This window comes from Lepidochelys kempii, chromosome 10 (assembly GCF_965140285.1).
Source record: "Lepidochelys kempii isolate rLepKem1 chromosome 10, rLepKem1.hap1, whole genome shotgun sequence".
Classification (NCBI taxonomy): domain Eukaryota; kingdom Metazoa; phylum Chordata; order Testudines; family Cheloniidae; genus Lepidochelys; species Lepidochelys kempii.
The window spans coordinates 52,888,125-52,914,822 of record NC_136389.1 but is presented as its reverse complement, the minus strand read 5'-3'; the positions used below and the strand labels follow the sequence as shown (position 1 = coordinate 52,914,822).

Here is a 26,698-nt window from a genome sequence, read left to right as displayed (position 1 = left end):
TTACTTACTTGCTCCAGGAACAATGAGCAGATATAAGCCTTCTAGTGTTGCAACCACTGCCTCACCATACAGATTTTTCCAAGGAATCTTCAGAGTAAGTTTATCTAAACAGACCAAAATACAATTCACATTCAGCTTCTTCTGCTACAAAGCAAAAAACTGAATAAGCCTAGAGCTTAATTTAGTTTGCGCTAAATTTCAAACACTGAAAAATACTGCCGATACTGTAAGATAAAGCAGGTCTTTAGCAGATGTTCACTTTTGGTTACCTCAGTGGCACATGAGCATTTCTAGTTTTGGTAACTTCTGAGAAGTACATCACTTCACTTTTCCAGAGCCCCCAATGCCTCAAGCTATATAAGCAGTGGCAATCACTAAAAAAGGACTAAAATTGGGGCGGGTGGGGAGTTACTCAGAAATAGACAATGCTGTAATACTTTGGGCCTGGGAACAATTTTTAAAAGCAATTTAAGTGATAAGAACATATGAAAAAATAAATGTAACATTAAAGATCTGTGTTCAGGTTCAAACATCTCCATATCAGAGGTCTGGACCATTACCAAAGCATATATTTCTGCAATGGGTTCTATATTGCAGCACAGTGATTACTACCAGGAATAATGTACCTAATGTGTATGAAAAGAAAACGTTTTCAAATTCAGCCTGTCCACACCAGATCTCAGGTTTGACCCCACATATCTGCTAGCAAGATCCCTACTGACAGGTTTTTCAGGAATGACATGTCGGTATGCTAGAACAGGATTTTATTGTCATTCAGGAAAGATTTCAACACTTGCTATGGAATCAATGTTAAGACATCCACACAGCAAGTCAGTCATGGAAATCAAGCACTCAAAAGATCCATTTAAGGGAACTCTAAGGAAAAGGAAAATTGAGAGCAAGACAGTTTAGCATTAAGACTTACACTTTAACTTCCTCTTCAGAGTGAAAGCTTAGGTTAACCCAGCTTGTGTAGTAAGAAGTGTTTACTTACCTATTTGCCCAACCTTAACTTTAAAAGGCACATCCAGTTCACTCTGTAGGGAGAAAAGTAATAGTATACCCATTAAATTTCAGAGCTATCATCTACTTTTAAGATCAGCTCATTCTGCTGTAGAAACCAGGGTATCCTAGCAACCTTAGGACTGATTTTCAAGTTATTTTTCTTTGACAAGGAAATTTGCCTTATGCAAAAATATTCCTTCAGACTGAGACAATGGCGTAACAGTGGTAATTGTGAAATTACAAATTAGGAAATTAGTGTGACAAACTCAAAATAAACTTCCATCAAGTACTGTAGATTATAATAGTTAAAATGAGGTTCATAAAACTTAAGACCAAGCTAATTAGTTACAACTAAGAACATGTGGCAAAGAGAGGTTAAAAATCAGATATTTTCCCAATAGACAGATCTTTAGGGCACAAAAAAAGGTAGAACCTAAATTACTTGTTATGTGCGTGTGTGTATCTATATACACACCCCTCAGTATGACTTGCAACATATGAAGTTATTAGCATAACCTTTTTTTCTTTACAGATAAATAATGCTCTCAGCAAATGCCAACAGAGCTAAAGTCACTCTAAAAAAAAAAAAAAATCACTTTTCTATACAAAGGTTAAAGATAGCCATCAAATCCAAGAAGTAAGTTTCTGCCAAAAAGGTGAACTTGCTCTAGTGTAATCCGAATAGTTTAGACAAAACACACATGAAAACACTTAAAACGTGCTTTAAGTTAAGTATTTGCTTAAATCCCATTTACTTCTGAATCTTAGCATGCCCTTTTCTAAACAGAGATGCTTTCTTGAACTGAAGCCTCAGTGAAAAGAAGAATCTCCACACACAATGTGGAAGTTGGTAAGTGGCAAATCTCAAATATATTAGTTGATTAAAATCAGAGTTGACAGGAACCAGGATTTAGTCTTTCTGAAAGATCAGAAACTGAATGAGCAACCTCTATACACTAAAGCCCTAATCATAAAACTGATTCGGGGGGCAGATCCCTGTACCCATGTGGGTCAGCTTAAGATGATCTAAAGAAGTCATTTAAGTTCTAAATAAATGTATTTTATAAAAAGTTAAAAAATAAGTTTATAGTGAAATTTTCTTCTGTGAAGTTGACACTGCATAGCTTAGAAAATAATTAGACTGACAGGAACCTGGTTATAAAATAGTCTCTATTACTGAAAATGGGGTATTAAATAACTTATTGTATAAATCTGTGATACCCACAACCTTCACTATTCACTCACAAGCTCAACTATTCACACAAGAAAAAATAGCACTATTGGCTTATATTTTGTGGTATTTAAAAGGAAGAAAAATATTTTCCTCAGCTTTCCAGTAGTTAGGGCACTAACCTAGGCTTTGCAAGACCCAGGTTCAGGTCCCTGCTCTACCACAGGCTTCCTGCTCAACCTTGGACAAGTCATTTAGGTGGCAGTCTGTTCCTTAGTGCCCCATCAGTAAAATGGGGAGAAAAGCACTTCCTTACCTCATGGGGTGTTGTACGATAAATACATCATGAAGCGTTTTGGTATCTACTGATGAAAATCACTAAATAAGAGCTAGGTGTAATAATATTAATATAGCAAAGACAAGTTCAACACAAAACTCCCTGCCAATTATCAAGGACTGAGCAGACCCATAAAGCCATACAACGAAGACATGCTACCGTTCACTCAGGACAGTTTATTAACCACAGTCAAGAACCTAAGCTACAAAGTAGACAGTGAAACAAATACCAACACCACTTAATAGAGGGACCAAATGCGTCTAAGATTTAATCATACTCATTCAAATTCATTTTAACTAAACCAAAATATAACTTCTTCTAGTCTACATTAAAAGAAAGATTTGCCAGCTTTGGAGCATGTCTTAACTGACATGGGGTTTCTTTCACTTCCCAATTAGTTTCTGAAACTCCTTACTACTCTGATGCTTTTTTAATGAATCATATCAATTACTAGATTCAGGAGCCTGGGGGGTATTCTCAATCTCAAAGATTAAATACAAGCAATCAAACTCATCTCTCCCAAGGAGACAGATGTTAGCCACCTCTCCCCACTGACTGGGAGACAGATGCTAGAGCCTGGCTCCCTTTACAATTTGGTAAGAAAAAGCAAAAAAACTCCCCAAAGAAGTAGCTCCACCCCCAGTCAAGAAACAAAGTATCTGGTTTAAAACTTACCAACTTGTATTTGGTGTAAACAAAAGCAAGATGTTAATTGTTTCTTACTGAAATCACTATGGGTCCAAAATTAAGATAATAGGCTTTTAGAGAGATGAGTTTTAAATGAGAAAAAACCCTCAATTTCTTGAATAGATAAAAAACAAGATAGCATGGAAAACTAAATATCAGTGTAAAAAAACAGCCGTGAACAAAATCCCTGTTTTGATTATTGCAAAAGAAGAGTCAATAACATTTTAAAATTGACCACTGACAGAAAGCTATTGCAACTCATTCTTACTTCATCTGTTTAAAAAGCAATCAAAAGGTCTGGAATATTTTAATTCCTTCATGTTATATATGCATATTAATACTGAGATTCACTGTGTACTTGAAGTCCCATAAGAAAATGTGTGTACCTCCTATACACTGTGCTTTTAAAGTTTATCCCTCTCTCCTGAGTGGCCATTCCTTCCTAAGAAAGCTGCATATTATAAGTCATCTGTTCAGAAAGCTCAATTTAAAGCTTTTCCATCAGCTTTATTTTTTATAAAAAAATCTTATTTTTAATGTATGAAAAGGAGCATGAGTGAATAAAGTTAATTATACACATCACTCATTTTCTCACCACACAGGAAGCTATCATCCCATGTTTGGTATTGTGTTTGTGCTAGCAGTGTTCCACTTTCCTATTGTAATGCCACTGTTAGTCTCCTCTTCCCACTCTCTTTTTTCTTATGACTATTTAAATTTCAGATAGTTACATTTGAAACTATAATTAAAAGGGACAAGCTTTGAAATACCTGTTTCACTGATCTACAGTCCTATAATTGAACATGCAGTTCAAACCTAACCTGCATTTCCAATACCTACCTTTTGAAACCTTTCATTTACTATTGCTCTGATCCACCATGAAGCTTAAAGGTACTGTACTCATACTACCAACTTGAGTAAAGTAGTGCTCACTTTTAGTTCTCTCTAAACTGTCTTACTTCTCTTTCAGCCCTTATTCTGTTACTAATTACATGACAACACATCTTGCCTTGGGAAGACTTTTGTTAGTCCTTGAACTGTAAAGCAGAAGTTCTGTTTAACCATGATCATGTACTGTAAGTACACTAAAGAAGAACCCACAACAGTTAGCATAAGGGCTCTATTACACATAGGATCTGTTGAATCTCTTGAAAGCAAGTGGAATGGAGTATCTGCTCTCTTCTGAGACAAGGTAGAACAGCACTTCGTAGTACTGGTAATTTTGTTACATGAAATGACCAACCTAAAGTATGACAGAAACCAAATGCTAAGCAATTGTGTTAAATCTAAATTCAAGTATTAAATCTATAACAGATCAGTTCCACACAGATTACATTAATATTGGAGAATGTTCCACTATTACCCTACTGCATACAAAATCAAATATATTCATTAAACACCATCCATTTCTTACAATACAGATTGCCACAGGCAGGCCCAAGTACTGTCTATTGGGCTCATATTTCAAGTAGTACTAGTCAAGGACTAAATTTAGGACTAAAACAGATGCTATTTTTCAAATAGCAGTTTTGATGTGGTCCTTGAATTGAAACTCTTAGAATTTATCAATTTGAATACATATTAAAGATCCCAAAGTAGGTAGCTGATTAAGAGTAATAATTTCCAAACACACCATAAGTAACATTTTCTTACAGACAAAAAAACATTTAAATGTTTAACAAAACATTTTTTATTTTTATGTATTGGACTGACATTTCTAGCAGTAATAGAGCACTACAGCAAGATAGCTTCCTTCAGCTAGGAAAGAAATGATTTCGGTGTTATTTTCCTAAATACAATAAAACCTATGGCTAGAAATTTCCAAAGAGCAATAACATGCTTTATTAGTGTTACATTTCAGTTACTACAATTTTTCCTAGGCCTCTATATCAAATCCAATAGTGAAAAGCTGCCCACCTGCAAAGGCACAAGCTAAACTGACCAGCCCAGGTGCTTCAGCGACACATGCAACACCTACTTAAGTGGCCAGTCCCCATTCATGCCAGAAGAGAAAAGCTAATTACTCTGTTAGAGTGATACATAAAGTATCTGAAGTATTTTCTCAATACTGTGTAGGTTATTATTATCTTTAGCAGAACTTTGCTAGAGGCATATTATAGATCCTGCAGTGGGATTCACTCCGTAGTACATAAATATCTGCGAGAGCACCTACCAAGTAAAACTGGTCTGAGTATTTGCTCAGTTATAGAAATTGTTTGGAGTCAGCACAGGCACAAGGACCCACCCTTGCAGATCCACATGCAGGAGAAAAGCCTGGGTTTTAACTATTCAAAATATAATGACTGTAGAAGTCAAAATAAAGTAGTTCATTATATTCATTTGTTATGGAACGGGAGTAAGAATTTACATCAAGATGGTAAGAGTAGTCTACATGTGCAATTTGTTTTAAATCATCTTCAAAAAAGGTATGTCAATACCATTCATGTGAAGGGCAGAGATGCTGGAGGGTGAGACTGAAATCTTGTTTTTCTTATCCTTTCAAGCTTCTATGTATTACTGTTGCACCAGAACTCAAATATGAATAATAAAGATTATAAAAATCAAATTCCTAAGTCATTAGTTTATACGATATGGCTTGGTCATTGCAACCCATAAAAAAAGCATCCTAAAAAGCAACTGATTATATTAAGAGACTTACCAGCGCATTCTCTTTTATCTGCAAGTTATCTAGTGCCACGTTACCTACAAAGCAGAAGATTAAAACTATCAATACTCCTGTAAATAAGTAGGACTACAGTATTATTTAACAAAATAGGAAGAGGCATTTTTTCTGAGATTGGGGGGAGAGGGACATCAATAACTCTGATATCACTGGAGAAATTAAGTATTGCAAAAGGTATATATGTGACAGGGTTTGTGTGTGTGTGAGTTACTATTTTTGTTTTAAAAGATAACATAGCAAGAGAAAAATATTAGGTTTTTTCAGTTTACTTTCTTCATTTGACAGCACTGAGTATGTTAGTTGCACTAAATCGTCTACATAGTCTCTCGATGTCCCTTATTTTACTGGGTCTTTTAACAATAGGAAAAGAAACACATTTAACAAAAATATATGAATTGTAAAAAAATCACAAAATTTGCCTGGGCATCCTGGGATGATTAGTTCCTGTAACTATTGTAAACTTATTCAAAAATTTGCTAGATATCAAACACTTGTTGCTACTCATACTCCATTTGCCTTAGGCATCAGAATTGAAGTATCATTCCCAAATGAGAGTTGGAGGCTCAAAGGATTACATAATAATGATGGAAACATACATAACCAGCTTCCCTGTACTGTATTTACATGCATGGCTTACAACAATCAGTTTAGCAATCAGTAAGTTTGCAGGCATACAGCTCTTACCACTGCAACAAGGGGGGAAAAGTGTGCAGTTAAGCAAAAAAAAAAAAAAGGGGGGGGGGGAGGGGAATTGTTCCTTTTACTTTTTTTTTAAGTATTAAACTCCTTACAGCAGGAGTTTCATCCATTTTATTGGCCCAATAAAGCACCATAGTATAAGCACAGAAATAAACACAAAGGATAAGTTATGTGATGCTGGTAAGCCAAGTGCCAGCTCTGGCCAAGGCATACGAATCAGATGAGAACTGACAACTCACAGCTGGAAGCCAGGCAAATTCACTTGTGTATTAGTATAGATCAAAGTGACTATTAAGTATATAGGAATGTATGTGGTGTTTAACTTCATGAAAACTAATGGGATGCTGCAAGCATTATTTTCACTTATCTGTATCCTGATAGAATGTAATAGCAAACATTTACATTGGATACACCCCTATAACTAAATAGCTCATCAAACCAGAAAGCCTTGTGTAATGCAACTAATGGTCTCTAACAAGATGTTAAATCCTGTTCATTAAACACAAATGATCCATTGCATGAGATCAAGGACCAAAGACTTTAAACGCATTCCTTTCCCCTCCCTCCGCACAGTGAAGAAGAGACCTGCGTGAGAACTGCTATTGTTAGCTTGGTTTCTTTGAGAAGCTGTAAATACGGCCACAAGGAAAAACTTCATCTCTGGACTGCTTGGATTCTAAACTGGCAGAACAACCCAATGAGAAGATGAAGATCCCCAAAGTTACTTTGAATAGCCCTAATGACTTTTGGGAAACTTGCAGTTTAATAAAACTCTGCAACCTTTTGGAATTATAGAGAATGCCTCACTCGTATGTATATTTGTATCTCCTTTAACCTCTCAATAACTCTCATTCCCTTTTCTTAGCTAATAAACCTAAGTTAGTTTACTATAATATGGGCTACCAGCATTGTGACAGAGCTAGTATGCAAATTGACCTGGGTAAGTGACTGGTCTCTTGGGACTAGGTGTAATTTGGAATATTTGATATTTCTGGTGTACGTGACCATTTATCACATAATCTATCTTGCTTGGGCAGCAGGACAGACTGGATTGTCTAAGGGAACTATCTGTGACTCCATTATAAAAGATTATTTTAATACTTTAGGAGTTACTGGCTTGGTGAAGTCTAATCAGAGACCATACTACCAGTTTGAAGGGTCTGCCATGAGGCAGGCACTCACCGTCATAAGCCACACCAGAAAGAGTGACAAGTTATTTCAGACATTATTACGGTAAGGTTTTTAAATGTTCAATTCCCCTACTACCAAGTTAATGTCCACAGTACTGTCCCCCAAATATATCAGGTGCTGCTCAGCAGCTCAGACCTCCTCCATCTCCCAGCCATTGCAACACCCTGCATATGTACAACCAACTTTCTTCTGCCAACACAACATAGTTCCTCTAATGCTCCCCAGACTAGCTGATTTAAAGAAATACTTGTTTTGCTTGCTGGCTTAATGATCTCATTGTTCCTCCTCTCAGTCAGCTTCTTGCTTCAGACCAGACCAGCCCAACAGAGCAAACAACTCACTGCAGAAGGTACCACCCTAAACCAGAATTTGCTTTGTAGGGTTTGTTTGTTTTTTGGGTTTTTTTCGGGGAGGCTTCCGGTATCGACCACTGTGTGTCTCACCTGCAATGTTAATTTCCTCTAGCAGTTGGGGCCGACGGGGGAGAATGATTCTGAATTCCTCTCTAGACCCTGTACCCCTACCCAGCTCCCACCCGCGGGGAGAACATGCCAAAACCAGGCATCCCAAAACTTATCCTCCCCTCTCACCCCTTCCCCCCATTTGCAAACACCGAGCTCCAGGGCCTGGCTGCCCGGGCTTGGCGGAGCGGGGGACACCTGGGGCGCTGGCTGCACCCCGCCCCAGTAACTCGACACCCCGGTGACAGAGCAGAACCCCTGCCTCGGGCGCTGTCCAGCGCGAAGGGAGGCAGCCCGGCCACAGGCCCAGCCCGTGCGGCGGCCGCGCTGGGGGAGGGGCCCGTCCAGACAGGGAGGGGGGTTAACGGTCGGAGCCCGTGCAGACAGCGCTGGGGGCCGCATCCCACGCCGGGGTGAGGGCTAACTGCAGACCGCTCCCCGGCCAGAGCCGGGGCAGGGGGGCGCTCACAGGCCCCGCCCCGCGCTTACCCCCCCAGATGCCCAGCTTGAGCTGAGATTTGTTGAGGTTCTCCACGTAGTCGCCCAGGAAGCGGTTGAGCAAGTCCGCCACCACCGACTCCAGCACCATGGCGGCGGGCACGGGAGCACCCTCGGGGTCAGCCGGAAGGTGGGGGCACGAGACGGAGGCCTGGCGCGCACCTAGCAGCGCCCTGCTGTCATGTGACTGGCGGGGGGAGGGGGCGGGTCCTCGCCGCAGCCCGCGCGTGACGATGTCGTGGAATCGGCTGTCAGCCCTCGGCCGCCCTGTCACGCACAGCGTCGCGAGGCCTCGCGCGAGCCTGGCCGGTCCGCAAGGGGTGGGGATCCCCTCTCCTGCCAGCCCCCGCCTGCACGGCCCCTCCCGCCCGACAACCAGAACGGGGCCCCCATGGCCCCGCACCCATCCCAGCGCAGCCTCGGTATTGCGCACGGCCGGGGATCCGGGGTAATGGGCCGCCCCCGCCGGGGAAGGACGGGGTCTCCTGCCCTGACGCTGGGCGGAGCGCGGCCCCCACATCTCGCTCCCCCGGACAGGTAGGTTTGTGGGAGCTTGGAGCAGAGGAAAGGCTACCGCAGGGCGAGGCGTGTTCAGAGCGTGGGGCCCCTCATCCTGAGCTCGCAGAGAGAGGACAGAGCCATCCCACGCCCCGCACCAAGGGCGAGCTCTTTGGGGTGTCCATGTACGAAGGCAGCCTGTCAGTTTCAGCAGCTAAGCTCATCACTTGCTGGTTGTCCTGGTATTGTTTGTGTCAAGTCAGTGGGGTCAGATTCTGTAAACAAAGTCCCTTCGGCAAAGACAGAGGGTGGTCACTTCACTGGCTGCCTGCCCCCTCTAATGCAGATGAACGGATGGCACATTTCAAGGAGGTAAAGGACAAATGTATGACTAATAGGCGTCAAGACATATTTCAGACACACCATCTCACAGTACTTCATTTATGATTCCCGATCACAGGGCATCACACTCTATAGGGCTCTGCATAGTTACTGCTTAGATTGAACCAAATGAGCCCAACCCATGAGCCCTGATTAGGCACCAAATAAGGAACATTCCTTAAAATGGACAAATGGTCACCATATATAGGGTCCATCTACAAACACAGAAAAATTCTTATGACCCTATAGCAGCTTTTGTGGAAAATAATGGGAATTCATCTTCCACCATGAAATCTAATCCCATTTTAACTGAAGATTGCAGGGACACAGAATGGCAGATTTTATGACTGCAGGTGGCACACCTACTCCTTGTTCATATAATAGTTCAGCCACGAGCCCTGATGTACCTGCACTTTAGGTACTCCAAACTCAGCACTCTGTCATATCCTTTTATTGTTTATATTACATTAACTCCCTGTATGTCTTCAGGCATACAGAAGGAAACCAACCCTGCCCCAAAGCACTAACAGTCTTGAAAACCATTAAGGATGGGAGAAAGATACAATATACCGAGCAAGTGGTCAGGGTGAAGATTGGTCAGGCCCTATTACTTGCATTTGATTTTTTTTTAAATATATACATCTCCTCAGTTAACCTCTATTAATCATTATTAGTTGGCTTACTTGTAAACTTAAAGGTAGGTATGAGAGATTTGTAGGTGAGGGAGAGTTATGAATGAACATGAGCCTTACAAAGCAGCTCAGGGTGGATTTTGTGTGTGTGTGTGTAATTTGCTAAATTTAAAAAAAAAAAAACCTGATAAAACTAATTCCATCACATACAGTTATATTGACATCCATGTGGTTCATCAACAGGGTTGGAAGCTGTAGATCCATCACACGAACTATTGACTCTTGAGCTAATGGAGTAACTAACAGCGGTGGTAGGCCATCATTCTCTACATGAACCATCACTAGAGAAGGATGACACGTCTCCATTGAGTTTCACAGATATTTGCTGACAGCAGAAGAATGTGAGACACTGGAATACTGGGTTCAGTTCCAGGCTCTGGAGAGGAGCATGCTCTAGTTGGCACACTCTTTTCTCTCCTGTTGCCCGCATGTGTGACCTCTTTTGCCCAGTCCCTTTGAACCTGTCCCAGTCTTCCTTATCCCAGTATTCCCTGTGTCCAGGGGCTTCTTGCCCCTCTTCCAACCCCATTTCCCAGCCAGTTCTAGTCTCCCGCAATGGTCCTCCCCAGTCCTCCTGTTTTACACACAGACCCTCCCTCTCCTTGTCTAGCCAGTTCCTATTGCCCTCATCCCCACAACTCCTCCTTCTCTTCCTGCACTGTCTCTTCTCCTACAAGTGCTCAGGCAACCCTGTTCCATGCCCTTCAGCTGCTTTCCCAATCTGAGTTGTTCAGCCCCTGTTTCACTCCCACCTCCCACTCTTTTTATCCAGGCAGTTCCATTTTTTGTGCCCCTCTCTCCTTGTCCCATCTACCCCACCTTCAACCCAATACTAACTCTTGTCCCCTCTCTCCTTCAGCTGAGGTAGCTTCCTCCTCCACACCGTCTGAATGTCCATAAGGGGAAGAGGAACTGAGAGCATTGGAGAAACAGTCCAGCAGTTGTCAGATCCTGTATCCATCTTATTGCAGCCAGAAGCAGCAATTTCAAATAAAGTCCTCGTCACTGGCTGCAACCCTGGTTTGGAGTGTGCTCAGTGCAGACAAACTGTTCTGAGAATTTTAGCAGTCAAACTTCAATAACTCACTACTGAGCCTGTTCAAACAGACATTTAGAAGGTTTATAACTTGGCCAGATCTTCACAGGGAGTGCCAAAGACACATCCCTGAAACCAGGGCAAGCCCCCATCTGAATTTCAAGTCTTTGTTCCAAATCTTGGAGAAGCTGGAGCTTCCAAAAATAAAATAAATAAATAAATAAATAAATAAAGCAAAAACTTGCAACCTATTCATTAAGAGGTGTATAATAACGTGTTTTTCCCTAATTTCATTCCTGGAAACTGCTGATCTGTTTTGGTTTGTTTATTTTTGCTGAAACTCAAAAACATTTCAGCCTAAAGCAGACATATCATATGGGTACTTTGAGCATGAACAGTTTAAATCTGGCAAAATTATAAGCAATTTGAAAACTTAGTGTTCGATAACCTTAACAAGCTTCAGTACCTGCTCCACCTATAGAATATACGTAAGAGTAATATGAAAGCATAAATGGAACGGCAGTTACTATCTACATGTATTAAGTGGCCCCTTCAGTCTCAGAAGTGGGTATGCCAGCAGGAGAAAGAAAAAACAATGGTCCTTTCAAAGAGTACATGCCCCTTGCTGTGGGCATTCAGCGCCCTTGTTGTCTTCAAAAGAGGGCTCTGGGTTGATTTGCTACACTCTTGTGTTTCACCAAAGCATATTGGCTCCACAGCACTTAATAGAAGGGTTTATAATTCCACCCCTTGTCCTGGAGCACAGTTCTTCGAGTGTTTGCTCATATCGATTCCAATTAGTTGTGTATGTGCGCACCGCATGCACAGTCGCCAGAAGGGTTTTCCCCTAGCAGCACCTGTCAAGTCGGCTGTGGAGCCCCCTGGAGTCGCATCTTCATAGTGCAGAACTCAGGGCCTCTGGTTTCTGGAGGAACTGCTGCTTCACATCAATGTTGGGGAGCACAGGGCATTCCGTCTGGCATTTGAGACCTTTTGGCCTCTCCTGGAGGGCAAATGCATATCAGTCCTGACAGAAAAATACAACAGTGATGTTTTTTATCAACAGACTGGGAGGAGCATGCTCCTCTCCCCTATGTCAGGAAGTCCTCAAGCTCTGGGAGTTCTGCATAGCACACTCAATACTCATGGAAGACTCCCCAGGTCTCAGAACGAGCTAGCAGACCACCTCAGCAGGTCTTTTCATAATCACGAGTGGTCTATTCACCTGGACGTAATAAGCAATATCTTCCAATGCTGGGAAGTTCCCCAGAACGATCTGTTTGCCACAGAGGGCAACAGGAAGTGCCTGCAATTCTGCTTCTTCCTGAACCACAGCCCGGGCTCATTGGCAGACGTGTTTCTTCTTCCATGGAAGGACTACCTCTTCTACACGTTCCCTCTGATTCTGCTAGTTCACAAGGTCCTTCTCAAGATCCGGAGCGACGGAATCTCGGTGATCCTGGTGGCACCAGCCTGGCCATGTCAGCATTGGTACACCATGCTACTGCAGCTTTCAGTGGATACTCCAATTACTCTGCTGTTAGTTCCAGACCTCATCACTCAACATCACAGTTGTCTCCAACATCCTAATCTCAAATCTCAGCACCTGATGGCTTGGAAGTTGCATGGTTAAACCTGCTAGAGCTCATATGCTCAGACTCTGTTAGGGAGGTCCTTTTGGGTAGCAGAAAACCATTCACCAGAGCTACTTACCTGGCCAAATGGAAAAGATTAGCAATTTGGTGCTTGCAGAGCCATATCCCTCCAACGTAATCGTTGGTTCCCTTTATCTTGGACTACCTGCTAACGTTGAAACAGCAGGGCTTGTCTCACTCCTCGATGAAGGTTCACCTGGCCGCCATCTCACGTTTTCACCCAGGAGAACATGGCCTCTCTATCTTCACTAATCATATGGTGTGACGGTTCCTCAAAGGGTTGGACAGGCTGTATCCTCAAATCCAACAGCCCACCCCAGCTTGGGACCTTAACCTGGTACCCTTGAGGCTGATGGGGCCCCTGTTCGAGCCCCCCCAAAAAAGTAAGGTTTTATTTATTATATCACTTTTGTTACCTCCCAAGTTTCCCAACATTTTATCAATGCTTCTGAAGTTTCACATACTCTTATAGATTTTTTTTGAGGGGGGCAGTAGTGATGCTGTCAAAAGGAGTAAAGAAATTTTATCAAGCTACATTGGGAAACAATATGCTACACACCTTCATAGTAATAGTAAGATATTTCTGCATAGCCTGTGTGTTAGGATACTTTAGACTCAGCTTTTGCACAGCCCACTGGTAGGTATCAGATTCAGTAATACTAGTTATTTTTCCTCTGGGTATTATCCTCCATTCTCCTCTCCCTCTACTACACTTCTGTCAATTTATTTGATTTTTTTTTTTTTGAAACATGCAGAGTTATTGAGTGTGGGGGAATGGTCAGGTTGTGTAAGACTCACAGCAGCATGAGTCTGGGAAAGTATGAATGTAAATGCAATGCTTATCTGCTACGCCCACATACACTTGATATAATGGCTTATACTCTCAGCAGTACTCCTAACTGCAAAGCTTCCTTTCATATACCCATGATTAGCTATGTGGTACAAATCTTGCCTTAGTTCCTTGAGTCCTTATTTGGACACAAGCACAGAACCACTGTCATATTTAAAAGGATTATTCAGATAGTGACTTCATATGCTGAAGGCATTATTTTATGCGATCTGAGAACAGTACAAAATATTTTCCCATTGTGTCCTAAATAAACTTTTCATCAAAGGCCGCAACAGAAAGTAGAAAGTATTACTCCTTAAAAAAGCATGATGCTTGTGCTTAATTAAGTAGATTATTGAATCAGTCTTTTAAAAATTCAGATTAGTTAAGTTAATTGATGTTAAGAAAGAGATAAAAGGGCAGTGAGTGAGCTATATATGATCAAGAAACAAACATTATTTGAAAGATTTACAACAAAATTGTTTCTACAATACATTTAATATGTTACTGAATCATAATTAAGGCCATTCTTAATTCACAATATTGCAGAAATTGTGGCTTCCACCGCAATTTTGACAGTCGCAGCCCCGGCCGCTGCTCTCAGCCCTGGGTGGCCGCTCTCAGCCCTGGGTGGCCACCAGTCAGAGTCCCCACTCTCAGCCCCAGGCTGCCAACAGCAGAAAAATCACAGAAAAGTAATTAACCTTATTACCTCAAATAATAAGGTCCATTATTACTTTTCCACAATTTTCCATGGCTTGTCCACAACTCAGTCACAATTTTTTGACAATCGTCCCGTGATTTAAATAAGGCCTTAATCATAATCATATGTTTTTTATATATCTAGAAGCTATGATGCAGCTCTCATAGGCACAATATCAGAGTTGTGCAAAGGGCAGATGTTAAACTGGTAGCAGTTTCCAGAGTTACTGTTACTGTTCCAGTGTTGCAATGAATGGTTAGATTAATATGAAGGGATGCATTGGAAAGCAAGTCCTCATGTCTCATTTCACTTGGAGTTGCTACATCCTCCCTTAAGTGCAAAAAGGGCATGGTTCTGTCCATCCACACTGCTTTTGAGATAGCTAGCTCCACCAGGAGGCTGTGACTATCAGAAATGTTTCAACTTGGGAAACAAGCACCAAGACTTTAGCTGTCACATGTAATTTATCACACTGGATAAAGGGGAAAGTACCATACCTCTTTCTCTCAACCTCATATGTCCTGCACAGGACAAGTCAACATCTGGTTAATTTACAAATACTTAAGCAGTCAACAAGTCAACAGTGGTTAATTTACAAATACTTAAGCAGATGACAGCCATCTTTCATCTTGACCTATATATGTTCCTTTTACAGACACTAGACAGAGCATATATTGACTCCTGCTATGTGACAGGAATAAATGAAGTCTATTTTCTAAACCATGTCTTTTGCACGAGACCTTTTCTTATATGTTTGTGTAGCTTCTAAAAGTGTACCAGGTCAAAATATATGAATAGCCCCTGGTGGCATGTGACCTGTTAGAGATGAGTAAGAGGTGACCATCCCAATTCCAGATTTTTCTGCAAGTCAGTAGTATTGTCGGCAAACTAGAGGGTAAAGTACTGCTACATGTGACATATCCACAGATACTGAGACCAGTAGTCCACTCCAGAGTGATCATTGGGACTAAAACCAATTATGCCAAGTCATTCCAGAATTTTAAGAGTACTGTGATCCATGGAGGAACAGCACTTGGAAAGCCACACATTCTCTTTACAAGAAGCCTGTTCTCAGAAAAGACAAATGAGTATTAGCAATATGTTGTGTTGCAGCACAAAGGTGAATACCAGGGGCCAAGATCTGGCCCTGTAGCCTTAATTATAACATCATCTGATACTATTGTGATGAGGAATTTACACCACAGGTTTATCAGTAGATTGTTGGCATAAAAATGTCCAAACTATTTATTAGGGTCTGAGGAATGTTTCAAAGGAGGGTTGTTTGGTTGCTTGGTTTGTTTTGTTTTAGTTAGTTGGTTAAAAGCTTTATTTAAAATCTCAAAAGACAACTAAGGTTAAGATGAGGGGGGAAACCCATACATTTCAGGTGTGTCATGCCACAAAATTGCTGTATGACTCCACAGTACAGCACCCCTAGAAGATAATGCTGTTGTTGGCTGGTGAACAATGCCTGTGCTGTTGTTGATTTCTACTGATTGAAATAGTATTCTGCCCCAATAATTGGGAACAATATGGTAGGGAGAGATGGGGCATTAAGGAAGGACATTGAAGTCACAATGAGATGTAATCTTATTTCCTTCTTTACTCCTAGAATCATGGACAAGACTGACTTGGAAGGTTGAGTCACTGTTCTAGAAACTGGCCAAGGAAAAACAAATGACCGTGTCAGAGCTGCAGAGCCACTTGGCATTGCTGCAGCAGAGAGAGATATGAAGCTTAAATTAGATGGCACAGAAAACAGATCAGGGAAAAAGAATGTTAGTGTGACGGGTTTGGTCACAGAGACCCCCTTGGAACTGTCACCTGACATGCTGGAATTACCTTTGAGCCCGTTTTCCCTGCCAGCTTGGGACTCCAGAACTCTGCCTTGTTGAGTCAAACACACTAGCCTGCTGCAACACAGACCCATAGAATAATAGAATCTCAGGGTTGGAAGGGACCTCAGGAGGTCATCTAGTCCAAGCCCCTGCTCAAAGCAGGACCAATCCCCAATTTTTGCCCCAGATCTCAAATGGCCCCCTCAAGGATTGAACTCACAACCCTGGGTTTAGCAGGCCAATGCTCAAACCACTGAGCTATCCCTCCCGTGTCTGGTCCACCCTCCCCCCCCCCCAAAGCTGCAGACTTTAACCAAAACCTGCTCAGCACGCAGACAACCAGTTCCCAATGGGATCCAAATCCCAAATAAATCCATTTTACTCTGTATAAAGCTTATACAGGGTAAACTCATAAATTGTCTGCCCTCTATAACACTGATAGAGAGATATGCACAGCAGTTTGCTCCCCCAGGTATTAATCACTTACTCCAGGTTCATTAATAAACAAAAGTGATTTTATTAAGAATAAAATAAAGTAGGATTTAAGTAGTTTCAAGTAGTAACAGACAGAACAAAGTAAGTCATCAAGCAAAATAAAGCAAAAACACACAAGTCTAAGCCTAATACATTGAGAAACTGATTACAGGTTGTGACAAAGTTCCTGCTCTACCTTGGTGGGTCTTGTGCTTATTGGCGGATTTGCTCGCCTTGGAGCTTCACGGCAGCCCTCAGCTTGGCCGCTTTTATGAACCCACAGTCCAGGTCGACTCCTCCTGTGTCTGACCAGGAGTTGGGAGGATTTGGGGAGAACCCAGGCCTGCCCTCTACTCCGGGTTCCAGCCCAGGGCCCTGTGGAATGCAGCTGTCTAGAGTGCCTCCTGGAACAGCTGTGCGACAGCTACAACTCCCTCGGCTACTTCCCCCTGCCTCCTCCCAACACCTTCTTTATTCTCACCATAGGACCTTCCTCCTGGTGTCCAATAATGCTTGTACACCTCAGTCCTCCAACAATCCGTGTTCTCACTCTCAGCTCCTAGTGCCTCTTGCTTGCAGCTCCTCACACGCACACCACAAACTGAAGTGAGCTCCTTTTTAAAACCCAGGTGTCCTGATTAGCCTGCCTTAATTGATTCTAGCAGCTTCTTGATTGGCTGCAGGTGTTCTAATCAGCCTGTCTTAATTGTCTCCAGAAGGTTCCTGATTGTTCTGGAACCTTCCCTGTTACCTTACCCAGGGAAAAGGGACCTACTGAGCCTGGGGCTAATATATCTGCCTTCTATTCTCCTGTAGCCATCTGGCCCGACCCTGTCACAAGGTGAAATCTTACCCTCCAAGATGTTCCAATAAGCTTCTTTCACAGACTCGACTCCTTCCTAGACTGGGCCCAATCCTTTCCCCTGGTACAGTCCTTGTTAGTTTCAGCAGACATCTTTAGGTGGAAACTAGGGGTTTTCTCATGACTGGCAGCAACCTTTGTTCTGTTTGGCACAAGGTGGGAATCTTTTGTCTCTCTGGGTCCCCATCCTTCCTTCTAAAAGGAAAAGCATCAGATTTAAGATGGATTCCAGTATCAGGTAACATGTTCACATGTCCTGTGAGACCCCAGCCTGCATTCTTCCAGGGCTGGCCCGCATGCACCCAGAAAGGTTTACAAGTAAACAGACCATTTACAACCAATTGTCCTAGTCAATGGGAGCCGTCAAGCTTCCAAACCACCATTAATGGCCCACACTTTGCATACTTACAATAGGACCTCAGAGTTATACTTCATATTCCTAGTTTCAGATACAAGAATGATACATTCATACAAATAGGATGAACAGACTCAGTAGATTATAAGCTTTGTAATGATACCTTACAAGAGAGTTTTTGCATAAAGCATATTCCAGTTACAGTATATTCACACTCATAAGCATATTTCTATAAAACATTATGGAGTGCATTGCCCATTAGAATTGAAAGGTTGCCTGAAAAAGCTGAAAGAGACAATCCAGTATTGTATGTCAGAACTTTAATTGCAGAGTTCTTAAATCTGAGATTTTTGGAAGAAGTGAAAGTGAACAGAACACATAGGGGTGTTATTCCCTCCCCTGGGGCCGCATATCAGACCAAGAGATCTGATTGTGAAATTTCTTCATTAAGAGCAAAAAATATTGAAGTATGGGTAAAAAGCAGAGAGCATCCAGCACTTATACTGAAAAACCACAAACTGCATTTTTTTCAGGCTTTCCTGGAAAGGGGCTGGGGAAAATTACAGCAGTACTCAGGAGGGCAGAAATCCACTACAAATGGGAATTCCCTTTTAAACTCTCATTCAGCTTCCAAAATTGGTATCATATAGTAAGACTTTAAACAAGGAAAAATATATTCTAGTCGCTTGGGATAGAAATCCAAATCTCAGATATACAGATGGATACTCCAGAGGTAGAAACTAATTATAAGCTGCTGAAAAAATATCTTGGCAGATGAGGAAATCCATGAAGAGGAGGGTGGGGGAGGGGCGGGGAAACAAACTCTGAAGAATGTACTGGCGGTGGCAGAAGTGAAGCTGAGCAAGAGGGATTCCTAATATCTGAGGAGTAACCTAACAATTAACTAGAAGGGACTTATTCAGAATCATCAGGAACCAATAGTTGAACATTAACTATGTAAATGTTGTAAAGGATTGGAGCCTATCTTATAGCACCCTCCTCCTACCAGACCAGGTTTTGCTCTTGCTGAGACAGTTCATTTCCTGGGGTAGTTCTGTCTCAGCTCTCTCACAGAATCCAGGAAAGCAGTTTCCAGCAGAGTTAGTTGTTAATTTTATATGAAGTCTTTTTAACAAATCAAACCTTCACAAACTCTTCCCTCAAAAGTCCATGCAGGCCAAGTAATCTCTTCTCCTAGTCTGTCCCTCAGGAAATAGCCCAACTTGATTGTCATGCACATTGTGTAAAGAGTTGTCACTTTGGATGGGCTATCACCAGCAGGAGAGTGAATTTGTGTGGGGGGGTGGAGGGTGAGAAAACCTGGATTTGTGCTGGAAATGGCCCAACCTGATGATCACTTCAGATAAGCTATTACCAGCAGGACAGTGGGGTGGGAGGAGGTATTGTTTCATATTCTCTGTGTATATATAAAGCCTGCTGCAGTTTCCACGATATGCATCTGAGGAAGTGAGCTGTAGCTCACGAAAGCTCATGCTCTAATAAATTGGTTAGTCTCTAAGGTGCCACAAGTACTCCTTTTCTTTTTCCAAAAATTCCTGGCTCTTGCCTCTGAGCCTCAGTAATAAAGGACTTGACATGATCGTGGACCAATTCAACATCTTCATTTCTGTGGTGTAGACCATACTGATTTCTTTTCTAGCAGCTAGCCGGATTACCATTCTGTACATTAAAATGGGTTGAATTACAGTTTTATATATGCTACCTTTTAACTGTATTGGCATCTTTTTGTCACAAAGAACTGGGGTTAGCTCCCAACATTTGCACCAAGCAGCTTTTGTATGATGCCATCACCAGCCACCATTGATCCTAAGTATCTAAATTCTTTCACTCTTCTAAGGTCTCTGCCTTTTTTATCCTTTGTGATGAGTCTTCCTCCCGCAAGTACCATAGGTTTGGTCTTAATAATGTTTCTTCTAAGTCCCGTCTGCTCAAAACTATGTTGCCACGGTTCAAAGTTGACTTGCTGCTCTCAGTCTTCCACACAGACATTAAATCATCAACAAATAGTGTGTTCCAAGTCAGTCCTCCCTTATCACATCCATGACAACCACAAACAAAAAGGGACCCCGATGCAGGCCAACAATTGCTTGAAATTCTCTACTGTAGCCGTATTAGTTTTGACTGTGGTAGTCGTTACATCATGCCAGACCTCCAGGAATAGCTGCCAAATAGTGCCAATTTTGAAGTGATTTGTCAGCTGGAAAGGGATTCAAATCATGAGCCAAGTGACTTGGAAGTTCCAAATCCATATATAGATGTCCTTCTGCTAGTAGAAAGTCACTAAGGAACATACTCAATAGTTGCATGCTCATCAAAGTAATTGACAGTGTAAGCTGAATGCCTATGCAAAATGAAATGCTGATTTAAGTCCAGTACCTGCCCCTCTGTAGTGGTGATCCGGATCAGCCAGAACTTCTGTTAATAAGGGGGTGCTTCAGGTCCAAACGGAGAAAAGACATTAATAAAACCCTTATTAACTATTTCATGCTGTAACAGTCTTGCGTTTTGTATCAAGTTGTTGCTGGCTTACTCCCATTGTAACCACCATAAAAAATATTTTTAACCTTTTATTTAACTAAGAAGGAAAATAGCACATCTGAAACAAAGAATTGAATAAGTAACATTTTCCCTTAATTCCCTTCCCTTTAACTATATAAGAAGCTTTGATGGTACTGAATGTTCTTTTGGCAAAAACAGAAGAAATTCAAGACCATCTTAACTAATTTTCTCTTTGTTGATGAAGAGAAGCTCAATCCTATTCCCTTTAAGGCAAAACAAGACATACACAGGTGCAACAACAGAAAATACAGCTTCTGTCTTACGTTTTTTACTCACAGACTTGCTACGGAGAAACACAGGCAGCACGCACCATTTTATCAGACACTCTGAAAACTGGGAAACATACCTGCATAGGGCTGCTGAAGACACTGCTTTTAGCTTCCTCTCTGCTCACAGGCTTACAGCAGTGTTGCAGAGGGGAAAATGTCTTGGCTGGTTATGCCAGATTCTTATTCGACAAAAGACAGCAAAAGGACATTAAGAAAGAGGAGAAATAAGGTGAGAGAAGAAAATAAGGGAGAGAATGATAGGAGTAACCAAAGGCTCTCAACCCAACAGTTGTTCAGATTATAGCCAAGGTGTGAGAATCTGCAAGTCTGGAACTTGGATCTGCTGGCACCTGGGCAGCTGCTGTGTCCACGGCACCACCACTGGAGGGCCCATGGATGTCCTAACTGGCAGAGCCTGATTGGCCCAGGCACACTATTTAAGGCCTAAGGAAAACATCTGGAGACCATCTGTGCAACTAGGCAGATCCCTGGCTTGCTGCTGCAAACAGACCCTGCTGTGCATTCCTGATCCCTTGCCTCATTCCTGATCCCAGTTCCTGGTCCTCATCCCTGCTTCTGATGTTTCACCTTGCCTCTCTTCCACTAACTCTACTTCATCTTAGAGACTAACCAATTTATTTGAGCATAAGCTTTCGTGAGCTACAGCTCAAGTGACAGCTCAAGCTGTAGCTCACGAAAGTTTATGCTCAAGTAAATTCGTTAGTCTCTAAGGTGCCACAAGTACTCCTTTTCTTTTTGCGAATACAGACTAACACGGCTGTTACTCTGAAATCTACTTCATCTGACTCACTTAGCTCCATTGCAGTTCATCAACATCAACTCCATCATGATCCTACAGCATGACTCCAGGACAGATTGCTGCTTCTGTCCTTGACCCTCTTGACTGAACTCTGAGTATGTTCTCAGTCCCTTGCCCTCAGGCTCTGGCTTTGGCTTTGACCCCTGCCCCCCATAATTGGGGTCCTGACACTAAATAAGTGGGATGGTGACATCTTCTGGTTCCTTCTCAGTGGCCCTCATCTGGTTAGGGCAATTAAAGATCAGAAAAACAAAGGCTCAGTGGTGTCACGGTAGATTGCAGGTTCCCAAGATAGACTGGGGGAGGCAGCCCTGATAGTAAACCTCATTACTTCCAGTTCATCCATGTCACTGATCCCTTCTTTCGGCGTCCCGATAATATCCAAATATGAAGATATCAAGATAATATCCAAAAGAAGGAAGCAAACATCCCATTAAAATTAACTAATCAAACCATATTTCAATTATTTCAACTATAAACATCTCCTACTTCTAGAATCTTTCATCTCACTGTTATGCCAACCTACGATTTATTATAAGCCTTGAAGATCTGTATCACAGTTCTTTAACAAGTCATTTTGTACCAATATTTCTGTTTCCAATGCTGCATATTTTATAAACAATTTAATACTGTGAAATGAGTTGTACATTTTTTTTTTACCTCAGACAGTGATACAGGCCTTTGCACAGTGGTGCTTGCCCATGACTGATGCACCCACATATTGACTTATTGGGGCAGGAAAGGGACAAATGGAATACTGAAATGCTTGTTTCCAACATAGGTCGGCCTCTGTACACAGAGACAACTCATTCTTGCCTTTAAATCTGTGCTTTTACTTCCCAGGATTTTGGCAATAATTCTGGGCACGATATGATTTCCAAGATTTTGGAAAGGGCTCTTCCACTGCTCCATCTGTGATTGTCAAAAGAAAACAAGTAATCAGAAGAGACCATCTTGCCAGCTGTTCCGCAGCAGTGCAGTTAAAGTAGGAATCTTACTACTCATTAGTGTTCTTAACTGGAGATGGGCTCAAAGCAGAACTCTAGGCCTTACCACCAACAGCTATTGGGCAATTCATATCTGGAGCTCAACTTTGTGACTGAAGCCCTTCTGGCTTAGAAATCAGGGGATATTCTGATGAGCTGATTTCCTATGAACGCTCTCTTCTGTGAAGCATCAATGCATGCTGGATCCAGGCTGGCTACTGATCACAACGTGTTAATGTGGAATACTGGATTCATCCCTTGAGAGTCATCAGGGAACATTTTTACAGTTGCACTGCTGAGAATGTCACCCACACTGTGTTGATAACTAGGACAGAGTATTGAAAGTGAACAGAAAGAGAAAATAGGGAGGGACTTAAGAGCGCCTTTTAAGGGCATTCACGTGGATAGAATAATTATAATGTTGTCCAATGGAGAATGTGAAATGGGCAATTAGAGATCTAAGCAGCAAAACACTTGGAGCATGGAGGCTTAAATCCTTTGAGAAGGATTAACAGGAACATTATATCTTGTGGTTGATCTTGTTAAACGTGACTGCTAAACAGAGCAAATCCAGAACTGATGAAAGGCCTTTTGATTTAGCTACTTGAAAGATCATCAAATACTTTCAATTATGCCACTTCAGTAGAACAGACAATTCTAAACCCTCTTTGAAAAGGGTGTTTCAAAAACATGATCCTGAAGATATGGCACAATCTGAACCATGGTGACATGCTCCAGGTGTTTGGGGTATGAATTAACATAATAGAGTCAATTGGAAATTAGTCAGTATATGAGAACAAAGTGATTTTGATAGTTCAGGGATAACCTAGCCTGTAAAAACAGATAGAAAATCCTCAGAAGCTGGTGAAGAATTAATAATGACTGTTATGAGTCCTGATATGAAGGAGCAAGTCACAGAGAAAGTCTAAGAAGATAGTATCAGAGACGACTGTGTTGAGCATTGTGTCCATGATAAATGCATCAGTCATCAGAGAATTAGAATGTGAGAATTAATTTTAAGCAGACAGTAAAATGTACAGTCATCAATATCTGTTAGCCCAAGTACAGACTCTACCTCTCATGACAAAATTTTCTCTTGTAATCACTTGGATGATGTACCAGTCATCTATGGACATGAACACCATTGTGACCAGCATCCCCTAAATCAGGCTTTCAAAGTGATTCAGAAATGAGAGGGACTGATGGGGCTGTGTTTTGCGGCCAAGCATTAATTGAATAAGGAGAGCTGCTGAATTGGCACATTCAGGGCAGGTTCAGGAGTCTGGGTTTCCTTTAGCTTCTGGCAATGCTTTCTTTCTTGAAGGATCACTGATTTGTCATTGGCTAAAATTTACTATAGAGACAGTTAAAGGCCTTTAAGTAAAAAAATAAAGATAAAAAAGCAGGATATGGCACAATTACAGCCTCCACCCTTGACTAGCAAAGTAAATGAATGATCAGCTGAACTTCAGGTTTTGTAAGTAGCCCAACAAAGGATGGCAAGATTCCATACGTCCCACGCATCACTCAACCTAAAGTGAAAAGGTGAATGAATTCTGTCTCTCCACAAAAGATCCTCCTTACTCAAGGCATTGATCAACTAGACAGTATCGCTATGGGGCAAGAAAGTGTTTCACCTAATAAAAAAAAGAACCACAACATTTTGGCAACTTTGCTCTAGCTTACTCTGAAACACACTCTTCTATGAAAGGTTCCTCTATTTTCCAAGGCTGACTGGAGTATGGGCAGTTGCCATATGGGGTACCATACTTGCTTATAGGTCATGCCAATGCCGATTCCAGATGATCCAGCAGCTCCAGCTCCTTATCTATATGCTTCATAGCACAGTGCCCCTTTCTGATAGAGAAAGGCAGATTATTCAGGAGTGGCTAAAAACTCCCCAGATAAATCCTAAAAGCTGGCGTTATTCCAGAGAGCTAAGGCACCCTAGTGTTTTCTGAGATTATCTCTTGACAATGAATACCTGGCATGGCCATGGATACACATTACATAACTAAACAGGTATTAAGATTGATTCTCTTGTCACTTATGTTAATGTAAAACTGCAGTAACTCCATAACAATCAGTGACTACAGTATGTAAAATCAGTGAGAGAGAAGAATCATGTCCAGGACAGGGAGTTTTACAGCAAGTATCCCAGCACTTCATGGTTCAGACCTTCTAGTGTTCATCGAGTTTGGGACTAAAGCAGACACTGATCATAGACTCATAGAAGATTAGGGTTGGAAGAGACCTCAGGAGGTCATCTAGTCCAAACCCCTGCTCAAAGCAGGACCAACCCCAACTGATTGGGAACCTCGGATCAGAAGAGACTAAGCCCACTGGGTAACTTTCACTGAACTCCCCCCCCACATCCATGGCAAATCCTATTTTGTGGGTTTCTGAAGGGCTCCAGCAGCACCTGAACTGTGCAGCATGTTCAGGGTTTCTGACAGCACTGACATTTCAATAGCCTTATGTACCACAAGCTAATGTCAGACACCTTCCTCGCTGCATGGGGAATCCTCATTCAGATTCTGACGCCTGTCACTTGTTGGTTGAGGCAGAAGAATAGCCTATGATATCACAAGTACTTTTGGGAAGTATACCATGGCCTAATTCCAGGGGATATCAGTTTTTCATAAGGCATAGTATATTTTAGAGTGATTGCCTTGTTGACATTGGGGCGAGTTAGCTCTCTGGAATAATGCCTGCTTCTTAGGATTTATCTGGGGAGTTTTAAGCCACTCCTGAATAATCTGCCTCTCTCTATCAGGAGCACTGTGCTAAGAAGCACATAGATAAGGTGGTGGAGCTGTTGGACCATCTGGAATCGGCATTTGGCATGACCAATGAGAAAGTATGGTACCCCATATGGCAACTGCCCCAAACTCTGATCAGCCTTGGAAAATAGAGACACCATTCATAGAAGAGTGTGGTTCAGAGTGAACTGGAGCAAAGTTGCCAAAGTGTTCCACTGCAAATGTCCCTTGCACTGCAATCCCAACACTCCTTTTGGCAATTGCTGCCTGTGCCTATGCTGACCAGCAGTTACTTAGATAGAAAATATTAGAATGGTATTAAGTGGGTTTTTCTTTAAGTGGTTTTGAATTCAAGTTAGCAGCTGGATACTAAGTGGAAAGCCAACAAAAATATAACCAGTCATCTCTCCTTCCACAATTTGGAAACTACTGGGCTAAATTCTGGACCTCTGGGGTGGCTATTTGTGTCATTTCTGTTTATATGTAGTTTTTTTGCACTGGCAACAGCAATGAAATTCTGTGCTCTATTGCAATTTAGCCTTCCCTTTGATTGGTACCATTCCATCAGTACCAGTCATCTTGCCATTTCTCTCCTCTTACCTTCCCTAGACACTTCGATAATCCAATTACCATTCTTTGCAGGAAGCCTCATCATTACTACATCCACTCCTTTTTACCATATTTCCTTTTATATTTGCTCTAGACATAGTCATACTGTCTTTTTAAAAAATGCAAGCAAATAAAAACAAACCTAAACCAGTTACACAGGAGGGGGTGTGCACTGGCTCTGAATGAGGCTCTTACATTGTGTAGCTGCAGTAGTAGATGAACTGACCTGCATGTAAACTCACTGGAAGCCTGTCTGAGGGTGGGGCTTGCAGGTTGTTGCTGTGGCATATAACGCATCATCTCGAGAGCGGCAATTGAGGATGTGTGCTGCCCGAAAGAGAGCAGGTCTCCACTGGTCATGGTCTACTTTGCTGCCCTCTTCTGTCAGCCTTTATAAAGCAGAACCAGTTGTGTAGCTGAACTGCAGCAGAACTACAGTTTGAACATCTACTGCAGTGTCCCGTCTCAGTGGCATTAGCAGGGACTGTCTCACTGCATTTAAAGAATTAGAGGTAGGTACTCCTTAAATTGTACCACATGCACCCATTCTAACAGCACATCAGAACTGTCATTCGACTAGTATGCTTTAAGATTCAAGTTACGTGTATTGGAAGTCA

General features: G+C 41.9%; 2 protein-coding genes across 12 annotated transcripts in view; one reads left to right on the top strand and one right to left on the bottom strand.

Annotated features, from left to right (window-relative positions):
* Window positions 1-8,952, bottom strand: part of VPS13C (vacuolar protein sorting 13 homolog C) — a 187,642-nt gene extending 178,690 nt beyond the window's left edge. The window contains exons 1-4 of the mRNA XM_073303628.2: window positions 8,724-8,952; window positions 5,860-5,903; window positions 995-1,037; window positions 9-104 (exon numbers count right to left, since the gene is read on the bottom strand). Coding sequence (XP_073159729.1) covers window positions 9-104; window positions 995-1,037; window positions 5,860-5,903; window positions 8,724-8,823 — 283 coding nt within the window. The 5' untranslated portion in view covers window positions 8,824-8,952. The remainder of the gene's footprint in view (window positions 1-8; window positions 105-994; window positions 1,038-5,859; window positions 5,904-8,723) is intronic.
* LOC140894858 (C2 calcium-dependent domain-containing protein 4C) overlaps window positions 8,570-26,698 on the top strand; it is a 43,939-nt gene continuing 25,810 nt past the window's right edge. For 3 of the 11 annotated variants that reach the window (XM_073303627.2, XM_073303626.2, XM_073303620.2), the window contains exons 1-3: window positions 8,906-9,269; window positions 10,487-10,644; window positions 11,163-13,377. The gene's annotated coding sequence lies outside the window, so the exon portion shown is untranslated. Of the gene's footprint in view, window positions 8,863-8,905; window positions 9,603-10,486; window positions 10,645-11,162; window positions 13,378-16,138; window positions 18,842-26,698 lie in introns of those variants that run through there. The other 8 variants (XR_012153964.1, XR_012153962.1, XR_012153963.1 and 5 more) reach the window with 7 other exon arrangements.